Source organism: Rana temporaria, chromosome 3, assembly GCF_905171775.1.
Source record: "Rana temporaria chromosome 3, aRanTem1.1, whole genome shotgun sequence".
Lineage (NCBI taxonomy): Eukaryota > Metazoa > Chordata > Amphibia > Anura > Ranidae > Rana > Rana temporaria.
In genome coordinates, this window is record NC_053491.1 from 377,934,869 (window position 1) to 377,956,684 (window position 21,816).

Consider the following 21,816-nt stretch of genomic DNA (forward strand, 5'->3'; position numbering starts at 1 on the left):
TATATATATACACACACACTTAATTTATATATGCATATAAGGGGAAATATATAGAATATGTATGTGTGAGGACCTGTATGTGTGAGTAAACATGTTTACTGCTGGCTGGGAATAAACAAGTTTTGTACAAGATTCATCAGACCATTCATCATTGTTTCCACAAAATCTACATGGCTGGAACCTACTCATCGGCTGAGCCAATGACAGAAGAGAGCGATGTGCAAACAACACATGGCTCTCTACAGACAGCAGCTATGTGCCGTTTTTTTTCTCTCTCCCTGCAAAGCAGAGTAAAACCAGCACAAATAACACTTGTTAGGCACAGAGTTAACCCTTTGATCACCCTAGATGTTAACCCCCTCCCAGCCAGTGTCTTTAGTACAGGGACAGTGTATATTATTAGCTCTGATCACTGAATAAGTGGTGTCACTGGAGATGTCAGTGGCAGTCAGTCAGTTTCCTCCCAGCGTCATTTAGTGTCAGATTTCCCACTGCACTACTGCAGTCAAATTATAAGATGCTGACCACTGCCATTACTAGTATAAAAGAAAAATAAATGAAAATTCCAGTATATATACAATAGTTTGTAGACGCTATAACTTTCACGCAAACAAATCAATATACGCTTATTGGTTTTTTTTTTTACCAATGACGTAGCAGAAAACATTTTGGTCTAAATTTATGAAGAAATATATATTTTTTTAACCAGTACAACCTCGGAATGTTTTACCCCTTCATGACCAGAGCACTTTTTGCAATTTGGCACTGCGCTGGTTTAACTTGTAATTGTGCGGTCATGCGATGCTGTACACAAACAAAATTTGCGTCCTGTTTTCCACACAAATAGAGCTTTCTTTTGGTGGTATTTTATCACCTCTGGGATAAAATTTTTATTTTTTGCGATATAAACGAAAAAAGACAGAATATTTTGAAAAAAATTATATTTTCTAATTTTTGTTATAAAAAAAATACAATAAACTCAATTTTAGTCATACACTTAGGCCAAAATGTATTCAGCTGCATGTCTTGGCAATTTTTTCAATAAGTGTATATTTAATGGTTTGTGCAAAAGTTATAGCGTCTACAAACTACGGTACATTTTCTGAGATTTACGCAGCTTTTAGCTTATAACTGCCTGTCTCATTTCTTGAGGTGCTAAAATGGCAGGGCAGTACAAAAGCCTTCCAAATTACCTCTTTTGAGAAAGTGGACACCCCAAGGAATTTGCTGAGAGGCATGTGGAGCCCATTGAATATTTAATTTCTTTGTCACAAGTGATTGAAAATTTACAAAATATTTATATATATTTTTTTACACAAAGTTGTCGCTGAAATTATAAATTGCTCACACATGCCATTGGCATATGTGGAATTACCCCCCCAAAATTACATTCTTCTGCTTCTCTTGAGTATGGGGATACCACATGTGTGGGACTTGGGAGCCTAGCTGCGTACAGGAACCCGAAAACCAATCACCGCCTTCAGGATTTCTAAGGGCGTAAATTGTTTATTTCACTTCTCACTACCTATCTTAGTCCCCTTTTCAAAAAGTAGATACCCCAAGCTATTTGGCAGAGAGAGTATTTTGCAGATCTCACTTTTTGTCACAAAGATTTGAAAATTTAAAAAAGAATAAAAAAAATCCTTTTCTTTCTTAATTTTCCAAAACAAATGAGAGCTGCAAAATACTCACCGTGCCTCTTAGCAAATACTTTGGGGTGTCTACTTTCCGAAAAGGGATCATTTGGGGTGGTTTTGTGCTATTTTTGCATTTCATGGCCCCTGAAACTGTTATAGGTGGTGAGGAGTGAAATTAACAATTTACGCCCTTAGAAAGCCTGAAGACTCAACATGCCTCCCAGCAAATAACTTGCGGTGTCTACTTTCCAAAATGGGGTAGTTTGGGGGGGGGGTTTGAACTGTCCTGGCATTTTATTCCCAACATTAGAAGCTAATGCCACACATCACCCACTCTTCTAACCACTTAAACCAACCATGTCCTTTCTGACATGTTTTTGGAAAATTGCTGCGCAAATACTGTATTTGCGCAGCAATTTTCCAAAAACATATATATATTTTTTTTAAAAATACTTTTTTGAATCTTAATGCACAAAAACACACTATATTGGCCAAATGTTTGGGGGGGGAGATGATTTTATGCCAAAAACATATTACCCAAACACACATGCTCAGAATCAAGTCAACGCATGCTCGGAAGCATTAAACTTAATTTTTCTCGGCTCGTCGTAGTGTTTTACGTCACCGCATTTTGGACGGTCGGAATTTGGTCTGACAGTGTGTATGCAAGACAGCTTGAACAGAATTCCTACAAAAAAATCCATCGGATTTTATCCCATCGGAAATTCTAATCGTGTGTACAGGGCATTATAAAGGGGATTTTGTTTTTTAAGTATATATGTATAATTGTAGCTGGACAGCTAGAACCTGTCCTAGGTAGCTATTATAACCTACATGTATATACAGCTAAACCTGCTAAGAACCTAAATGTAATGCACATGTTTATATGTGAGAGACAAAAGCAAAGTTATTCACTGTGATTTTATGCTTGAATGTCATATAATAGTTGTATGTTGTGTTCACAGAAGCAAAAGAAAAAATATGCCTTTAAAAATCGTTTATTTATATGACAGTGAAGGTAAGCTCAAATTACACAGTAGATTTCATACCAGAAAGCATAGAGTTAAAGGGACTCTAAAGGCAGATTTTTTTTTTTTAAATAACAAACATGCTATACTTACCTCCGCTGTGCAGTTCGTTTTGCACAAAGTGACCCGGATCCGTGACTTCTGGGGTCCCTCGGCGGCTGTCTCGGCTCCTCCTCGCAAAAGCTTTCCACGTTCATGCATTAAGGTGAATTTTTTTTTACCTTTACAACCCCTTTAAGCTTTTGTGACTCATCAGTAGCCTTGGCCAATCACAGCTAATCTCACATGGAGCAGAGTCTTGACCTATCGCAGCCACCTTTGCATCCATTCTGTCTGGGAGGTTCCTAATACTGTACATGTGCTGCATTCATTCCACATGGAGACAGAGAGCAGAGCAGACATACAGAGTTCAGTTTTATGGAAGCAAGAGCCTAAATAAGTATGTTACACAAGTTATATATATGTTCTTATTAAAAATAGTGTGATCAGAACTGAATACTGATCTAGTTGTGTGTTCACTTGCAGTTCCAACAAACAAAGTCATCAAACAAAGTCATCTAACCGAAATAAGCTATCGAACTAAGTCCATCCATCCATCCATTCAGTCATTCGTTCCACACAGTCATTCATTACCCCTAACTGCATCAAAGTTAACCGAACTAAAGCAACCCTGCAAACTAAGTTGCAAACCACAGTTATACCTTTCAGAGAAATCCGAGAATGCTTTGATAACTTACAGAGAGAGAGAGTATATATACCGAAGAAAGAAATATATCCATTATCCACCATTTTATGTTGAATGACAAGATTGAATATTTGAACCGCCATTTTCTGTTATACTTTATTCAACATGTGTTTGTACATGGACTGTCTGCTGCAAAGCAGCAGTGTTATCTATGAAGAAAAGTTAATAAATAAGTTATTTTAAGCATTTGGTGTGCTCTTTAAACCTTACTGCTTCCATAGAACGGCAATAGAGGAATTTCAGAGTAATAGACAGTCTTGTTGGACTGAAAAGTCAGAGATATCACAATTCTTCTAATGCCACAGCGCATAATGCACTTTATAGTGTTGCGCCTGCCACAATAATCTTTCAGTCCACTTGGGATTTTTTTTATTTATATTTTTGCTTCCAGTGCTAATAACATTATATTTGGATGCATGTGTATATTTATATAAGTCATTTTATTAGTTATAAAATGGACCATTGAATTTTAGATCAACTTGATCTCGAATTTGTAGAAATAAAAAATCCTTTAAACCTGATTAAAGTGCATAGGACGAGCCTTGAATGGTCCCTCCAATGTCATTCCTGTCTAATAAGTATTTAGTGCTTGGTGAGTGATGTCTGGGAAGAGTCTCCGGTCCCAGTCGATGCCTCTTCAGCCTGCTGGCAAGATCAGCAGCTGTGTGTTACTTCAATTTATCTTCTACCACGTTTTGAATGTAAGTGCTACAATTTTTTCTTCCTTCCATTATCTCACATATCTGACTGAGACAACCTAAAGAAGGATGATCTGTATCTTTGAGAGATTACTTTAACTGAACAGCCTGTTTACTGGAGAGGAGCATTGTTTGGAGGAGTTTGAGGAGTGGATTACCCCTGTCGACTGACATTTGTGTGAGCGTTTATGATCTCTATAACTTGAGATCCAGCTGTTCTGGTAAGCGGCGCTGATTATAGGAGCACCAGTTGAAACATTGAGCTAGATTCACGTAGCTCTGCGTATAGTTTTGCCGGCGTAGCGCATTTCATATGCGCTACGCCAACGTAAAATAGGGTGCCCAGACCATTATTCACAAAGGTCTGGCGCCGTACGTTGCGCCGGCGTAGTGTAACTAGGCAGGCGTAAGCCCGCCTAATTCAAATGTGGAAGGTAGTGGGCGTGTTGTATTCAAAGTAGCCGTGACCCCATGTAAATTTTTTCACTAACGATCCGCGCATGCGCGTGCATGCTCAGAGTCACGTCGCATATACTCCCTAAGATACGTCGGCTCAGTGCTTTCGACGTGAACGTAACCTATGCACAGCCCCATTCACGTACCACTTATGTAAACAACGTAAAATTCGACGGCTGTTCCGACATCTATACTTTAACATTGGCTGCGCCTCATATAGCAGGGGTAACGTTATGCCGGACGTAAGCCTTACGTAAACCGCGTAGCGGCCGCAAGTACGTTCGTGAATCAGCGTATCTAGGTCATTAACATATTCTACGGGTAAATCTACGGAAGCGCCCCTAGCGGCCAGCGTAAATAGACAGCTAAGATACGACGGCGTAGGAGACTTACGCCGCTCGTATCTTAGCAACATTTAAGCGTATCTCAGTTTGAGCATATGCTTAAATATACGACGGCGCGAATTCGGAGTTACGACGGCGTATCTACTGATACGCCCGTCGTAACTGTACCTGAATCTAGCTCAGAGTGTTCATAAACCACTCTGCACTTTTGGGAGCACCTTTTGTTCTTTTTTATTTCTACACCTTATTTGTTTCAAATAACTTTTGTTATGGAAACATATTTGGGCAGATCCACGTACATCGGCGCATAAATCCGCCGGGCGTAGCGTATCTAAGATACACTACGCCGCTGTAACTTATTTTTTTTTTCGAATCCTCAAAGAATTAACGCCGTAAATTACGGCGGCGTAGTGTATCTTTGGCGGCGTAAGGGCGCGGAATTCAAATGGATGTGATGGGGGCGTGTTTTATGTAAATACGTCGTGACCCGATGTAAACAAAGTTTTTTTTGAACGGCGCATGCGCCGTCCGTGGGGGTATCCCAGTGCGCATGCTCGAAATTAAACCGGAACAAGCCAATGCTTACGACGGTGACGTCATTCTATGCAAATCCCTATTCGCCGGATGTACGCTCGTGGATCGCCGTAACTAGCTAATTTGCATACTCGACACGAAATTCGACGGAAACGCCACCTATCGGCCGGCAGAAAAATGCATCTTCTATCCGACGGCGTACTAAGGCGTATACCTGTCGGATCGATCCGAGATGCAGTCGTATCTTGTTTTGTAGATACAAAACAAAGATACAACGCAAAAAATGTAAAATTACGCAGCGTATCAATAGATACGCCGGCGTAATTCTTTTGTGGATCTGCCCCATTGACTTTGAATTTACACAATTTGTATATTTTTTCCATATGTATCATTAGCTGAGTATTTAGGCCACAGGTGTCAAACACAAGGCCTGAGAGCCGAATCTGGCCCGCCAGGCCCTACTAAGTGGCCCGCACAGCCGACACCTGGTAGTTTTTCTCACTGCCACGTCTCCCAAGAGTAAACATCCTCCCCCTCAATCCTGCGAGCAGCGCCGGCTTGTGTCAGCGCATGCCCGGCCCATCGGTCTCCATGGAGACAAGAATAAACCTCTCCCGCTCGCTCTCCTCCTCAGTCCATTCAGTGGGGCCGGCTTTATGTGAGTTGAGTGCATGCGCGGCACATTAGTCTCCGAAGGGAACGAGAATAAAACTGAACCCAGCACTCTATACGCAGTGCAATCCTGAACCCTGCAATCTATACGCAGCATACTCCTGAACCCTGCACTCTAAATGCAGCACACTACTGAACTTTGCACTCTATATGCAGCGCACTCCTGAGCCTTGCACTCTGTACGCAGCGCACTCCTGAGCCCTGCACTCTGTATGCGGCGTGCTCCTGAACCCAGCACTCTTTTTGCAGCGTGCCCCTAGAGTAGATACATAGTCCTACAGATACAACCGGCCCTTTGAGGGCAACCATACTGCTGATGCGGCCCCTGATGAATTTGAGTTTGACACCCCTGATTTAGGCTGTTAAGCAGCAGTACCTTTATATATATTTTTTTGGGAGGGGTAAGCAAATATATATTTTATACACACGATTACACAATTGCCATTTAAAGTGCAACAGTGCTAAATAGCAAAAAATGGCCTGGTAATGAAGGGGCAAAATCTTCCAAAGCTTAAGTGGTTAAAGAAAAAAAAACACAAGAAACATGGTAAGAACACATGTAAATGCTGCATCTACCAGTCATTGGACCCATAAGCCCAGTGTAGCCCTCTAAGCCACAGAACTACAGTATGTAGTCACCTTTCCTGTGTAGAAGAGATCTTCCCTTTTTACAGTCCCATCTGCAATTTTCTTCTGGATGGCTCGACCCACTTCTTTTTCATTCTGATACAGATGCGCTCCATCAATGTGGCGGAAGCCAACTTCGATGGCAACTTCGGTGGCTTGTTCAGAGAGGGAGACCGGGATCTAGAGCACAAGAAGCCATATATAAATTGCTAATTAGTGTAAAAAAACATAGTATATTTCCATTCATGGATAAATACAATTAGTAAGAGTTAAGCCTAAAATGATAGCCAATTTAAAGGCTGCATAGCAGTCTTATATATGTGTGAAATATTCCACCATTTCACATTGGCGATTCTGTTGTCTCTGTTGAACTAGTACCACCTTTCCTACTAATATCTCACCTATGAAAACATGCCTTGTAATAGAAAAAAACATGACAGGTCCTCTTAAATATGAGAGCTGGGGTCAAAAAGACCTCAGATCTCATATTTGGACTAAAATGCAATAAAAAAAATATGTCGTTCTAAAAAATAAAATAAAAATGTCCCTTTAAGAGCTATGGGCGGAAGTGGCATTTTGACATCGCTTCCACCCTGCAGTGATGGAGACGGGTGGGTGCAATCTTCCCTTCACTCGTCTCCATACACAGCAAGGGAGAAGACCCGATCGCCTCCTCCGCTACGACAGCTCCGGTAAGCGGCGGGAGGGCCTCTCCCGCCACCGATAAAAGTGATCTTGCGGCGTATCTGCCGCAGAGACCACTTTTATCTTGTAGCGAACCGCCGGCTGAAGAAGAAGATACCGGCGTTATGGTAGCTAGCTGCTTCCATAACAACGGTATTCCTCTTCAAACAGCCAACGTATTTCAGTGGCGGGCGGTCCGTAAGTGGTTAATAAAGCCACCTATTCAAAGTTCAGTCTGATTGTGCACTCTCTGTAGAAACCTCTTCTCACCACTAACTTTACAATCTGATTGTACAATCTACTTTAGATTTACCCAGAATGTATGTCGCGCAAGGACCTGCCTATGATTTGATTTCTGAAGGGCCCAGTCCCTTTCAAAGGAGATTGCATCGGTATATTCTAAGGCCATGTGTTGGGTGGCAGCTGCCCTCGAAGACCAACTGACAGGCAGGAGGCGTTTAGCCCTGCAGACCTTCCCCTGGTATCTAAAACCCTGACTGAAGGGTTTCTACCAGCTGTGACCAGACAACAAATACATACTTGATATGTATTTGCTATGTGTTGGAAATATCATATAAATGGACAACTTTGTCTAAATAAAATGCGTTTTCATTTTTTTTCACATTTTCAAAAAACTTCTGGGAAAAAAATAACCACTCAAAAGACTCATTATGCCTCATAGATTATACGTTGGGGTGTTTGTTTTCCAATATGGGGTTATTTTGTGGGCAATTCCATTGTCCTGGTGCTCCAGGACCTTCCAAAGTGTAATAGGTGGTTGAGAACTGAGATGTGCAATTTATGCTCGTAGATCGCCTGATGGTGCTACTTCAATGTTGGGCCTTTGTATATGGCCAGGCTGTGTAAAAGTCCCACACATGTGGTATGACCATACTCAGGAGGAGTAGCAGAATGTATTTTGGGGTATAATTTGTTGTATGCAAATGCTCTGTGAGAGAAATAACCAGTTAATATGACAATTTTGTAAAAAATAAAAAAATCTTAATTTTTCAAAGAATTGTGTGAAAAAATTACAACTTAAAAAAACTCGCCATGCTACTTACTTAATACCTTGGAATGTCTACTTTCTAAAAAGGGGTCATTTGGGGGGGTATTTGTACTTTTCTGACTTGTTAGTAGCTCTATTTGTGTGAAAAAAAAGGAAGCAAATTTCATTTGCGTACAGTGTTGCATGACTGAGTAATTGTCATTCAAAGTGTGAGAGCACCGAAAGCTGAAAATTGGTCTGGGTAAGAAGGGGGTTTAAGTGCCCTGTATTGAAGTGGTTAAGTTTTGATTTTGTATCAGTGTCAGCTAATCTCAATATCAATGTGTTTTAGGTGCAATAAAAACAAAACAAAATGTGCATTGTTGTTTCTGGGCTGTTCCACGGGTACAAATAACATACACATATGGTATCGCTTCGATTGTCATGAGCAGGAGACTTTATTTTTGGTTGTTCTTTGGTAATAGATTATGGTAATAGCAAGAACATACAACTACATTTAAAAATTATAATTTTTTTTACTATATTTGTGCCAGTCCATTGTTTGACAATCCCTTGCCTTTTGGCTTTGAAAGTCAACAGAATTGATTTGAAAGATTTGGTTCCCTTTGGCTTTGATGGAGTTCAGATAATCATTCAGAATTTGGGAGCAGTTGGTGACTAGAGTTGCCACCTCATCCCTTTAGGCTGGATTCACACCTATGCAGTTTTAGTGCTTTTTGCAGATTTGCACTACAGTCCATTTACCATGGTTTCCTATGGAACATATTCTGTAGTGCAAATCTGCAAAATGCAAAAAGCACAAAAAATGCGAAACCGCCCTGGGACACAGGCTCAGCAACATCCAATGGGAAAAAGCATGTATATTTGCACACAAATGCTCACTTAGTACAAAATACCAGGAAATCTCCTATAAAATCTTAACACAGTGGTACTTGACTCTGCAGAAAACCGTAAAATGGTCACACGCAGCATCAGATACCTGCTGGCGATGCGGAAAGGACACAGGCTCTTTCTTACACATTTGGTGGAGCTGCCCGCCAATCCTTGACTACTGGGAACAGATTACAAACTGGATAAAACATATTACAAGCACCAAAATAAACCTGAACGCTGAGGCATGTCTGTTACATATTAACCATTTAACGCTAAGTAAATATAAGAAATCATTAACCAGACACCTCCTAACAGCAGCAAAAACTCTTATCCCTTTACATTGGAGAACCACCAAAGTTCCGACGGTCAAGGATTGGCTAGACAGGGTACAATATTTATATAAAATGGAAGAGATTGTGGCAATGAAAAAAGAAAATAGCGATAACTTCAATGTGACTTGGCAACCCTGGGTTTTATTCATCTATTCAAGTGAATATAGCTCACTTTACAATTAAATGGATAATTCAATTCATGGTATACAACCCCGAGGTACTCCTTAACTATGTCTTTAAGTTATTCTCTCTAATATGACCCTATACTGGAAATGTGTATTCGTACAAGCTAATACAGGTTATGGTACAAATTCCCCATTACTATCTCCCTTTCCAACTCCTTTTCATCTCTTGACCCCTGTGCCGGGTACCCCGCGTGGTACAGGAGATTCAGTTTCCTGTCTTCCCGGCCGGACTGAAAGGAAGTGAGCACTCGGTGTGCACTTCCTGTAAGTCTGGCTGGGAACAGGAAACTGAATCTCCTGTACCACGCGCGGTACCCGGTCAGACTGACAGGACTCCTGGTGGAAGGAAGAGGAGCCCAGCCACGCTACAGCCTGGGAAAGGGGAAGTTGGGGGCCCCAGGCCAAGCAATTGTTTGTTTTGCCTGTCCTGTAGCGACGGGTCTGCCTACTCACCCGCGCTGATGGCCCCCCCGATGCCGATCCCTCGATCGGTGCAAGTCCCGTGCCGCCATTCACACTAAGGAAAACAGGCAGTGAAGCCTTAAGGCTTCACTGCCCGTTTCCTACTGCACATGCGCGAGTCTTGCGCCAACTTGTGAATGGGTGGCTGCTCTCTGGGAACACACACAGTTCCCAGAAAGCAGCGCGCCCCATTCACTAGAAGAAGATGAAGAAGAAGAAGATAGACTGCGGCTACGGAAGAGGCAGATTACTGACTTCCGCATAGCAAAAGATATTTCGGGTGAGTATAAAAAAAAAATTCTCTTTTTTTTTCTATTTTATTTAGGATTTTTGGGCTAATTTATTTTTCCACTTTAATGCAGATAAGGCACCAAGTGAGTTTAATTACCACCATAATCAGCCACAGAACCTGTGTAATTAATATGTGTGTGGTTGTAAAGGGATAAGGTGGCAACCCTATTGGTGACTGTCCATTAAACTGAACCCAGGTTAGTTAGTTTTATCCTTAGTAATAGGCTGTTTCTTTTTATAGGACTGTTGTACAATGGAAAACTTCACAACTGATAAAAACAAGTGTGTTGACACCGATATACTTGGATTTGTCTGACTCAAACTAATCGGGTTGAATTGTCTAAGGACAAATAAATTGTTGCTCTAGCATGTTCTGTGTTAACGTTTTTGTTACAACATGTTCTTTACGCTAAATTCTTTTTTTTTTTAGTCCCTTTCCCAAATAATGTGGGGCCTCACAGTGTGCAAAGGCCTGCCCTGGGCCTCTTCTGATCTCTCAGAAGGTTTGCATGTCTCACATTGCATAAACTCTTATAATCCCTAAACATTTCAATGTTCTACATTCCTGTCTGTACTCACATATTCTGGAGCGTACGTCCCAAACCCAATAACTGGAATCTTGCCGCCATCATTCATTAGAACAGTGGGATGAGAATGATCTGCCATGGCTGAAGCTGAGTCACACTGATACAGAGCAATGTGTGTCAAAGGAATACTGAATGTACAAAGTGAGGAGGAGTGTATAACTACACAGGGTGAGGTCAAATATACATAAGAATATAAACCGGAGGAATCCTGGGCGTGCAATACCTAGACCAACACCAACACCATTTCTACCTAACACAGATTATCCTTATAAAAGAACATTTCATTTCCAAATCAGGAGAAATAAGGCAATAATGCCAATATGATTTACATTTACAGGGCTTGACTGGTGAATGAGGCAATGTTGCGTTTGCTTAGTAGCATCAGACTTGTTATTTCTTGTAGTTGCTCAACGTTAAAAAACACTTATGTACTGCCATGAAATACCCTTAGGCTCCATTCACACATGATAAACAAGAAAAACAAGGATGCGCCAGATCTAAGTGCAGTATGTAACGTTTTAATGAATAAAATAAAGACACACAGCCAAATGGCTACTCACAAGTGCTGAGGGATAATAGGCATGTACATAGACTAAGGTCCGGGGTCACTGTTGTCCGATGTATTCAGGTTGTCAGCATGAGATGGAAGAGCTGTGGATGGAATATGACAGCAAACTGGATCTGAAGAAACAGCGGAGCTGTGAAACGCATCATCCTATTGGTCCTCGTCTGTAAGCCACGCCACGTCACTTCCGGTGCGACGGTCCCTTGTCTGCGGTTCAAACCGAGACGCACGCCGCCTCGTACGGCGTTCAGCACGGATTGCTGTCTCCCTGCTTGGTTGCCCAGTTTGCTGTCATATTCCATCCACAATTTCTTTTCAAAATTGTCGCTCTATTTTTGTTTATAGCGCAAAAAATAAAAACCGCAGAGGTGATCAAATACTTCTATTTGTGGGAAAAAAGGACGCCAATTTTGTTTGGGAGCCACGTCGCTCGACCGTGCAATTGTCAGTTAAAGCGACGCAGTGCCGAATCGCAAAAAGTGGCAGGTTAACCTGCATAATGGTCCGGGTCTTAAGTGGTTAAACAAAAGCCAGTTCTCGGGTTGTCACCTTGACAAAAACATTAATGCATAAACAAGCAGAATATTTTACAAGCATTTTAGAAACATTACAAACGTTTTACAGCTTCAGGCGTTTTTGTTTAGCCAATAGAAACCACTAAGGGGAGGAGATAGAGAGGAAATTAGGGGTGGAGAGCTGCTTTTTCAGCAGAAAATGAGCGACAAAACAGTTGTAAATCACTTGAGTCAGGTGTTTCTATTGAAGTCTATGGGGCCACGATCGCTTGTAATCTGCCAAAAAGAAGTGTACTTTTTTAAGTGACAGACATTTTTCTTTAGGTAACAGAATGCTCAGATCTGAACAGGGGCCATTGAAATGAATGGGATTTGGCTCAGAAAATCACTCAGGTGTAAAAGGAGTCCACACTATATGCAGAGCGGCTCACAGCAGGGAGTCCAGTGCATCCCTGTTCTACGTTTCAGGGGCGAATCGGGTCTGAATTTTTGTCTGAATTAGTACCTGAAACAAAGCCAAAGACGCACAGGACCCTTCTGCAGTGCACTCTGCCCAGGAGATGTGTGAACCAGCTCTTAATGAGCTGGTCGCAATCTCCTGTCATGCAAATTGGATGCAAGGAAAAACCGCACCCAATTCGCATTAGTGTGAACCCAGCCTAAATGTGCAACTTCAGCTGCTGCAAACCACCTAATGTAAGTTCACCACCAATAGCAATTTTTCATAAACAAATGTGCACTGCTGAAAAAACTAATGAAACTAAAAAAATATTAAAAAAAAAAATCCTCCCCACGTATCTTGTTTTTCTTAGTAATTACACGTATACATAAATCCAAATAAAATGCTTAATTTCACAAAATAACAATCAAAAAGTTTACGTACACGCATCCATAAATGGCAGAAAAAAAGTTCAAAAAACGTCATCTACTTTCAGGCTGCATTCAAACCTCTGGGTTTTTGTGCAATCCTGTCCGCGATTTCAAAATGCCCAGGTATGAATGACAAATCACCAAACGCACATTTGAGATGCCATTCATATGAATGGCACCTAAAATCGTGGTGCAGTCCTGCGCTGCAATCGTGGCAAACCGCATCACATGAAGCTTGTTGCCTTAAAAAAAGTTCAGGAGCTTCTTTTGGGCATCATGCTTCACCTGATACGGTTTGCAGTGCAATTTATCGCGCGATAATCGTGGCAGAACCGCACCATAACTTTAGGTGCCCATCAAATGAATGCCATCTCAAATGTGCGTTCTGCGATTTGTCATTCATACCTGGGCGTTTTGAAATTGCTGCAAATCTACCCACGAGGTGTGATTGCAACCTCAGTGCTAATCCATGCATGCATAGGAAGGATATGATTCCAGGTGCCCAGAGTGTGGAAGAGTGTTTTGCAGCACTGGGCACCTGGAATCACTATCCTTCTTTTGCATGTATGGAATAGCACTGTTTTCGGGGGCACAAATAACAAGGGTTCTGCCCTAGCTCTACCAGCAGGCTAAGCTAGCACCTGTCTTTTTGTCCATCACATGTTCACCCCATACTTACAATCATTCTTCTTTTTTCACTATAAAAACAGACATGACGGTAACACAACCTTGAGGTCATTATGGGCTGGTCAGTCTCTTATGGCTGCATTCACACCTGAACATGGCTTATTGTACCGCAATTTGCCGTGACAAATTGCAACGTTTTGTCCTGCGATTTGCCGCGACAAAACGCAACGTTTTTAGCCTACAATACGCCGGAGGGGTGATTGAAACATTGGCGGCTATGCCGAACGCCGAAAGCCGCCTGAAAAAAAAGGGTATCGGGACTTGTTTTGAGCTTCAGGCGTACAGCGTTTCGGCGTTCGGCATGGAGATGTGAACCATCTCCATAGCCGACAATGTTAAATCACCCCTCCAGCGTATTGCAGGCTGCAATAGCGTCGGGCTTCAGGCGTTAAAACGCCTAGGTGTGAATGGAGCCTATAGGAGGAAATATCTTGCTGCCTGTTTCAGGTGCTCTTTTTTTTATCTAAATAAAGATATAGGGACAAAGAGAGCCCCTAGCCCTGTGTGTGCCCCATCGGAGTTTTTCCTTCGGAAATTCCAAAGGACTTCGGAAATTCTGTTGTTCTGTATGGAACTCCGAAGGAGAAAAAAACACGCATGCTCAGAATCAAGTCGACACATGCTCAAAAGCATTGAACTTCATTTTTCTCGGCTCGTCGTAGTGTTGTACGTCACCGAGTTCTTGACAGTTGGAATTTGGTGTGACAGTGTGTATGCAAGACAGCTTGAATGGAATTCCATTGGGAAAATCCGTCGGAGTTTATCCCAACGGAAATTCCAATCGTGTGTACAAGGCATAAAAAAGATCTAATAGTTGGAAGGCTTCCTGCACCATGAAGGACATACTGGAACATCGGACAGTGCCCTGAATAAAGGGGAGATCTTTAAGCTCCCAAAATGTGCTTGCTATTCTGTTTTTCTCTTTGTGAACAAATATCACTATTAAAAGCTTTTAGACTTTCAGAGCCTTTGCTTCCTACTCTCTTTGAGGTTGTGTCAGGGGTCAATCCTTATAAACATGAGACTGTCAGAAATTGATCAGACAGCCAGAAACATAGCAGATAGAAACATGCTTTACACTCATTCTTGGTCTCATTCACCACTTTCATCAAAGTAGAAGTCAACCCAAAACTTTTTTGAAGTGGAACTCAGGCCATAGATAATAATAATAAAAATACCACCCCAGCTGATGCAGCATATAATGCTCATTTTACTAGTGTATACTGTAATTATACTGTGCTGTGTCAACCGTCCATCGAGTCCTTCGATTTCCAGTGACAAAATGTGGGTAGCCACGCCCACATATTAGGTAGATATTATAGGCAGCCCAGTGACAAACTAAAAGAGCATGCGTGGCTGGCTGACAACATTGCTGCTTATTGTGAGCCAGTGGCTTAGTCTTTTCAACAGGAAATTATGTTACTGGCCAGATCTCCAGATAGGAAACTTTGCAAGACATTCAAAAAAATTATTTGATTAATAAAACCAAATAAAAAATATAAAAATATAAATGTTGCTTTTACATACACTTTAAGCATAATGCACTAGTCAAGACACAATGAGGCAGCATCATGTTGATTGTGCCATCCTTTTACCCTCTGCTACTGTCTCTGTCAGTATATTGTCTTTCAACAGATAAGCACTGTAGTTGGCTTCTCTCTCTCTCTCTCTCTCATGAAATACTTTTTTTAAGGAATATGTAACTTTAATGTACATTTTATATTTTTATTTTTTTCAGGTCTGTCTGTAGTTCGATTGTATGTTCCACCAAATTACTAGGCACATGTAATACTACAAATTGGCCATTAGAGGGCAGCTTGTGTTCATTTCATAATGATTTCATATCTGCCTGAGATTCAAGACAGTAAATATTTGTAAAATGATTTCTCACATTGTGCTACTACCAAGTACATCTGATGCTTTTAACCACTTAAGACCCGGTCCTTTATGCAGGTAAAGGACCTGGCCAGTTTTTGCGAATCGACAATTGCGCGGTCGTGCAACGTGGCTCCCAAACAAAATTGGCGTCCTTTTTTTCCCCACAAATAGAGCTTTCTTTTGGTGGTATTTGATCACCTCTGTGATTTTTATTTTTTGCGCTATAAACAAAAATAGAGCGACAATTTTGAAAAAAATGCAATATTTTTTACTTTTTGCTATAATAAATATCCCCCAAAAAGATATAAAAAAACGTTTTTTTTCTCTCAGTTTAGGCCGATACATATTCTTCTACCTATTTTTGGTAAAAAAAAACGCAATAAGCGTTTATCGATTGGTTTGCGCAAAATTTATAGCGTTTACAAAATAGGGGATAGTTTTATTGCATTTTTATAAAAAAAAATTTTTTTACTACTAATGGCGGCGATCAGCGATTTTTTTCGTGACTGCGACATTATGGCGGACACATCAGACAATTTTGACACATTTTTGGGACCATTGTCATTTTCACAGCAAAAAATGCTATAAAAATGCATTGTTTACTGTGAAAATGCCAATTGCAGTTTGGGAGTTAACCCCTACAGCGCCCCCTAGTGGTTATGTGTGACCTCATATGTTTTTCTAACTGTAGGGGGGCGGGGCTGGACGTGCGACGTCATTGATCGTGTTTCCCTATATTAGGGAACACACGATCAATGAAGCTGCCACTGTGAAGAACGGGGAGCTGTGTTTACACACAGCTCTCCCCGTTCTTCAGCTCCGGGGACCGATGGCGGGACTCCGGCGACGATCGAGTCCGCGGGTCCCGCGGTCACGGCTGGGCACATAAAGAGGGCGTACAGGTACGTGCTTGTGCCCAGCCGTGCCATTCTGCCGACGTATATCTGCAGGATGCGGTCCTTAAGTGGTTAATGGGCAGGTCTACAGCTTACAGCTACAGTATTTGCTACAAAACAAATTCAGGAACGTCAATGTCATTATTTATAAACAATTTAAATATATAGTACAGGTACATAGCTCCCAACTCTCCTTGATGTCGATGGGCTGTTCCTGATTTGGAGCAAAGTCCCTCTGTCCCTCTTTCCTCCTCATTTGTCCCTCATTTTGGTGTGATCTATATAGTTTTAAATAAAATGCACTTTTTACCTTTCAAAAAGTCTTTCCAAGTTTTAAACCTTTTATCCAATTTCTAAATTACTGCATTTCTAAATTTCGAAAGCCAGCATAAAGGAATATTCGTGGTAAAAGAAAGCACCCGTGGGTTTAACTAATACATTTTTTTTTTTAAATAATTCTCCTTTCAGGGGATGTGCAGGGGGAGTGTCCTATGCCTACATACTTTTGATAATAGGTGTCCCTTGTTCCCAACTCAGAAAGCTAGAAGGTATGATAGTAATACTGAAGAAGACCACGTCACTCTTAAGGGCTTGCACACACTTGTGGTGGGGACAGCAATAAAAATAGCTTTCATCACCCTCCGACCTCCCCCCTAACTTACACAGTAGACATAGGAAACAATTATACTCCTGGTTTGTCTGGCAGTAACTAAAGTGAATGTAAACCATTCAAGTGAATGGGCCCTTGACACACCTGCAGCTGCAGTGTCATGCCTTCAGCAAGGTTTTCTTATGTTCATTGTTAATTCTTGTATATGCTAATGGTATGTATAATACATTGTAATATCGCCATCTAGTGGCTCTTTTACATACTCAGTATTTGTAAGATTTATAACTGAAGGTAGATAGGTATTGTTGCTTAAAAGCCACCGTAGCTTCCCTTAATTCTCGTGGACTATACCATGAGATCTGAGAGGCAACCCCCAGTAGCCATTCCCTTATTCATACATGCACCTTCTCCAGAGGACTCAACATCTGCATAGCTGCAATCCTGATGTCAGCCTAATGGAAACATCGCCGGTATGATTATAATCCATGAGAAACATGAGAATATACAGAGCCTCCCTTTACATCAGAGTCTGTAGAGCCCCTCCTACATCAGAGTCCGAAGAGCGCTCCTTACATCAAAGTTTGCAGACCGCCCCTTACATCAGAGTCTTCAGAACTCCCTTACATCAGGGTCCATAGAGCCCCCTTACACCAGATAATGAAAAAACAGCCAGCGCTAAATAAAAACAATGTTTAAAGCTGCTAGCAATATAAGAGCAGCACACTAACACCCAAAAAAGTACAATATAACAAATTACAGTGCTTAAATCTAATAATAATTAAAGTACAAAGTTCAAAGTAAACGTCAATCGAAGTCCTAAGTGGAACAAATATAAAGTACCTGAAGGTCAAAAAAGTTCCCCCAAAACAACAAATGTTTCTCTTCAGTAGTATCACAACCGTGCTATTGACGTATATCAGCTTGAGCCAGCCAGCAAGTGGTTAAAGACTCAGAAAGTGCTTCCAGTGATGAATAAACTATTGTGCAAAACTCCTCCACCAGTGAGTAAAATGAATACTTATCAGACAATTTTGGCTCCCAAGTTAAAGAGGAAGTAAACTCTACTTTTTTTTTCTCTTTTTTCTTTCCTGCAAAGTAAAGGCATAATATGCTAGTATGCATCACCTACTAGTATCAGGGGCCACACTTCAGTCTTCCTATATCAGGCTAACGGCCAAGAAGATGGCCCAAGTGGCTTGGTTGAGAAGTTGGAGAAATGGATATAATGCAGCAAAAACAAATTCACACAACACAATATAATTTTTTTTTAAAAACATAAAAAGTACATTCAAGTGGAAATTGAGATATACACATAAAGGGCCAGATTCACGTATATGGGCGTATTTTTGTGCAGGCGTAGCGTATCCTATTTACGCTATGCCTCCGCAACTTAGACAGGAAAGTGCTGTATTCACAAAGCACTTGCTCCGTAAGTTGCGGCGGCGTAGCGTAAATCGGCCGGCGTAAGCCCGCCTAATTCAAAATAGGCTGGTAGGGGGCGTGTTGTATGTAAATTAATTGTGACCCCACGTAAAGGACGCGCCTAACGAACGGCGCATGCGCGCGCATGCTCAGTATCAAGTCAAATTTACTCCATAAGATACGTCAGGCCCAATGCCTGTGACGTGAACGTAACCTACGCACAGCCCCATTCACGTACGACTTACGTAAACGACGTAAAAAGATACGCTTGCCGACGTCCATACTTTGCATTGGCTGCGCCTCATATAGCAGGGGTAACTTTACGTCGGACGTAAGCCTAACGTAAACGGCGTAGCGGGCGCAAGTACATTCCTGAATCGGCGTATCTACCTAATTTACATATTCGACGTGGAAATCTACGGAAGCGCCCCTTGCGGCCAGCGTAAATATGCACCCAAGATACGACAGCGTAGGAGACTTACGCTGCTCGTATCTTGGCCAAATCTATGCGTAACTGATTCTAAGAATCAGGCGCATAGATACGACGGCTCACATTCGGACTTACGACGATGTACGTGGAGATACGCCATCGTAAGTCCACTGTGAATCTGGCCAAAGAGTATTTACACGCCATGAACCTTTGGAGGATTTACCCCCCCCCACACACACACACACACGCACATAGACATGTGCAATTCGTTTAGTTTCTAATTCGTTTTTTTAACGAATTTTGAGAAATTCATTAATTCCCAATTTTCGTATTTCCGATTTTTTCTATTTCCGGATTTCGAAAATACGAAAATTTTAGATTTTCGAATTCTAAAAATGCGAAAATTAAAAAAATTTGAGATTCGAAAATTCGAAATTGCAAAATCGAAAATCTAAAATTCGAAAATGGGAACATTTTTCGAATTTCCGAAAAAAGCAAAAAAAAAGGAATGAAACCAAAACGATAAAAAAAATGAAATTTTCAGCAGTGCACATGTCTAAACACACACACACCATGACCAGGCCATTTTTTGCGATACGGAAAACTTTGTCGCAGATTCCTACCCTTTGTTATTCTTAAGAAACAGCTATTTGTTTGTCTGTGTCCACGGGCAAAGTGAATGTGAATGGGAGTTACTTTTATAATTATCTTGCAGGGTTCTAATGCTAGGTTCACACCTATGCGTGACTGGGGGTGAGGGAATCGAAGCAATTCCTAGTGAAAATTTGCAGAGAAAACTTGCAGGACTGCCATTCTTTCTAAATGGCACCCCCAAGCATGTAAAAATGCAGCACGTTTGCGGGTGCTAGGACCACAGTATATCTCAGGCTCAAAATTACCATGGGATAACCCGGCGGTCCACATTTTGAAAAAGGTGCATGCACCTTTTTCTGCGGGAAACGCAAGTTAAAGCGGTGGTTCACCCATAAAAACGACTTCCCCCTATTACACTGCCCCCCCGCATTACAATACGAATATGCCATTAATTTTTTTTTGGCTGCTGTACATACCTGGGTACAGCTATTCACCCGTGTCCTCCGGGTTGCGAGTCCCGCGGGAGTGGGCGTTTCTACCATGGCGGTGATTGACGTTTTGACTAAAAAATGAGCTCCCCCCCATCGCGTAAGCCGCGTCACGACTGGCGAAAGGAGCCGAACTGCGATGCGCAGGCGCAGCATAGCGCCGACTCGCCGTTCGGCTCCTTCCGCCAATCGTGACGCTTCTTATGCGACGGGGGGAGCTCGTTTTTTAGTCAAAACGTCAATCATCGCCATGGTAGGAACGCCCACTCCCGCGGGACTCGCAACCCGGAGGACACGGGTGAATAGCTGTACCCAGGTATGTACAGCAGCCAAAAAAAAATGAATGGCATATTCGTATTGTAATGCGGGGGGGGGCAGTGTAATAGGGGGAAGTCGTTTTTATGGGTGAACCTCCGCTTTAAGCAGCCCATTCCAATAATGGGCTGCCATGCCTGCACAAACGCAGGCTGAAAAAACGCAAAGGTGTGAGCCTAACATAATGAGGAAAGTGGCAGAGTCCCAACCCCTTTAGACATAATTTGCCTTTGAGTGTAGATCACCAAAATGGAAATTTTTGTTGCAGAGGATGCCCAAAATCTGACTTGTAGCTTAGCTCAGACTTCCGGAAAAATCAGTGAGCCAATCACACAAGCAGGAAATTACATTTCTGGGGGACATTCTGTACACCATCTGTGTACAAAACACTTCCAGGTTGCCATATTTGCATTGCATTTTGCAGAAAATTACAGTGCTGCAGATTGAAAAGGAAAGGTAATTTTTAACCACTTCCCGACGGCCGTACAACTTTATACGGCCGCAGGGTGGTTCTACTTCTCTAAGTCGCCGCCTTTTTACGGCCTCCGCTCCTCCTGGCCACTGGGGGGCACGCGCGCGTGCCCGCCGCATCACTGGGATGCCGATGCACGTGACTGGCGGCCGTGATGTCCGCCAGGCTCCCGCGATCGGCGGTTACAGAGACAAGGACGTGGATCTGTGTGTGTAAACACAGAGATCCACGTCCTGTCAGGGAGAGAGGAGACCGATCTGTGTCTCTTGTACATAGGGACACAGATCGGTCACCTCCCCCAGTCAGTCCCCTTCCCCCACAGTTAGTAAACTAGGCAGGGTACACATTTCACCCCTCCCTCACCCCCTAGTGTTAACCCCTTCAATGCCAGTCACATTTTTACAGTAATTAGTGCATATTTATAGCACTGATCGCAGTATAAATGTGAATGGTGCCAAAAATGTGTCAAAAGTGTCCGATGTGTCCACCATAATGTCGCAGTACCGATAGAAATCGCAGATCGCCGCCATTACTAGTAAAAAAAAAAATAATAATAATTCTGTCCCCTATTTTGTAGGCGCTATAACTTTTGCGCAAACCAGTCGCTTATTGCGATATTTTTTTTTTACCAAAAATATGTAGAATACGTATCGGCCTAGACTGAGAAAAAAAAAATTGAGCTATTTATTATAGCAACAAGTAAAAAATATTATTTCTTTTTTCAAAATTGTCGCTCTATTTTTGTTTATAGCGGAAAAAATGAAAACCGCAGAGGTGATCAAATACCACCAAAAGAAAGCTCTATTTGTGGGAAAAAAAGGACGTCAATTTAGTTTGGGAGCCACGTCGCACGACCGCGCAATTGTCAGTTAAAGCGACGCAGTGCCGAATCGCAAAAAGTCCTCTGGTC

At 41.9% G+C, this 21,816-nt stretch overlaps 1 protein-coding gene across 2 annotated transcripts in view; it reads right to left on the bottom strand.

Annotated features, from left to right (window-relative positions):
* LOC120932841 (aldo-keto reductase family 1 member C1-like) overlaps positions 1-11,311 on the bottom strand; it is a 41,914-nt gene extending 30,603 nt beyond the window's left edge. Inside the window, exons 1-2 of one of the 2 annotated variants that reach the window (XM_040345620.1) lie at positions 11,157-11,311; positions 6,754-6,921 (exon numbers count right to left, since the gene is read on the bottom strand). In XM_040345620.1, the coding sequence (XP_040201554.1) occupies positions 6,754-6,921; positions 11,157-11,243 (255 nt within the window). In that variant the 5' untranslated portion in view covers positions 11,244-11,311. The remainder of the gene's footprint in view (positions 1-6,753; positions 6,922-11,156) is intronic. The other variant, XM_040345619.1, reaches the window with a different exon arrangement.
* Between the last annotated feature and the right edge of the window lie 10,505 nt (positions 11,312-21,816).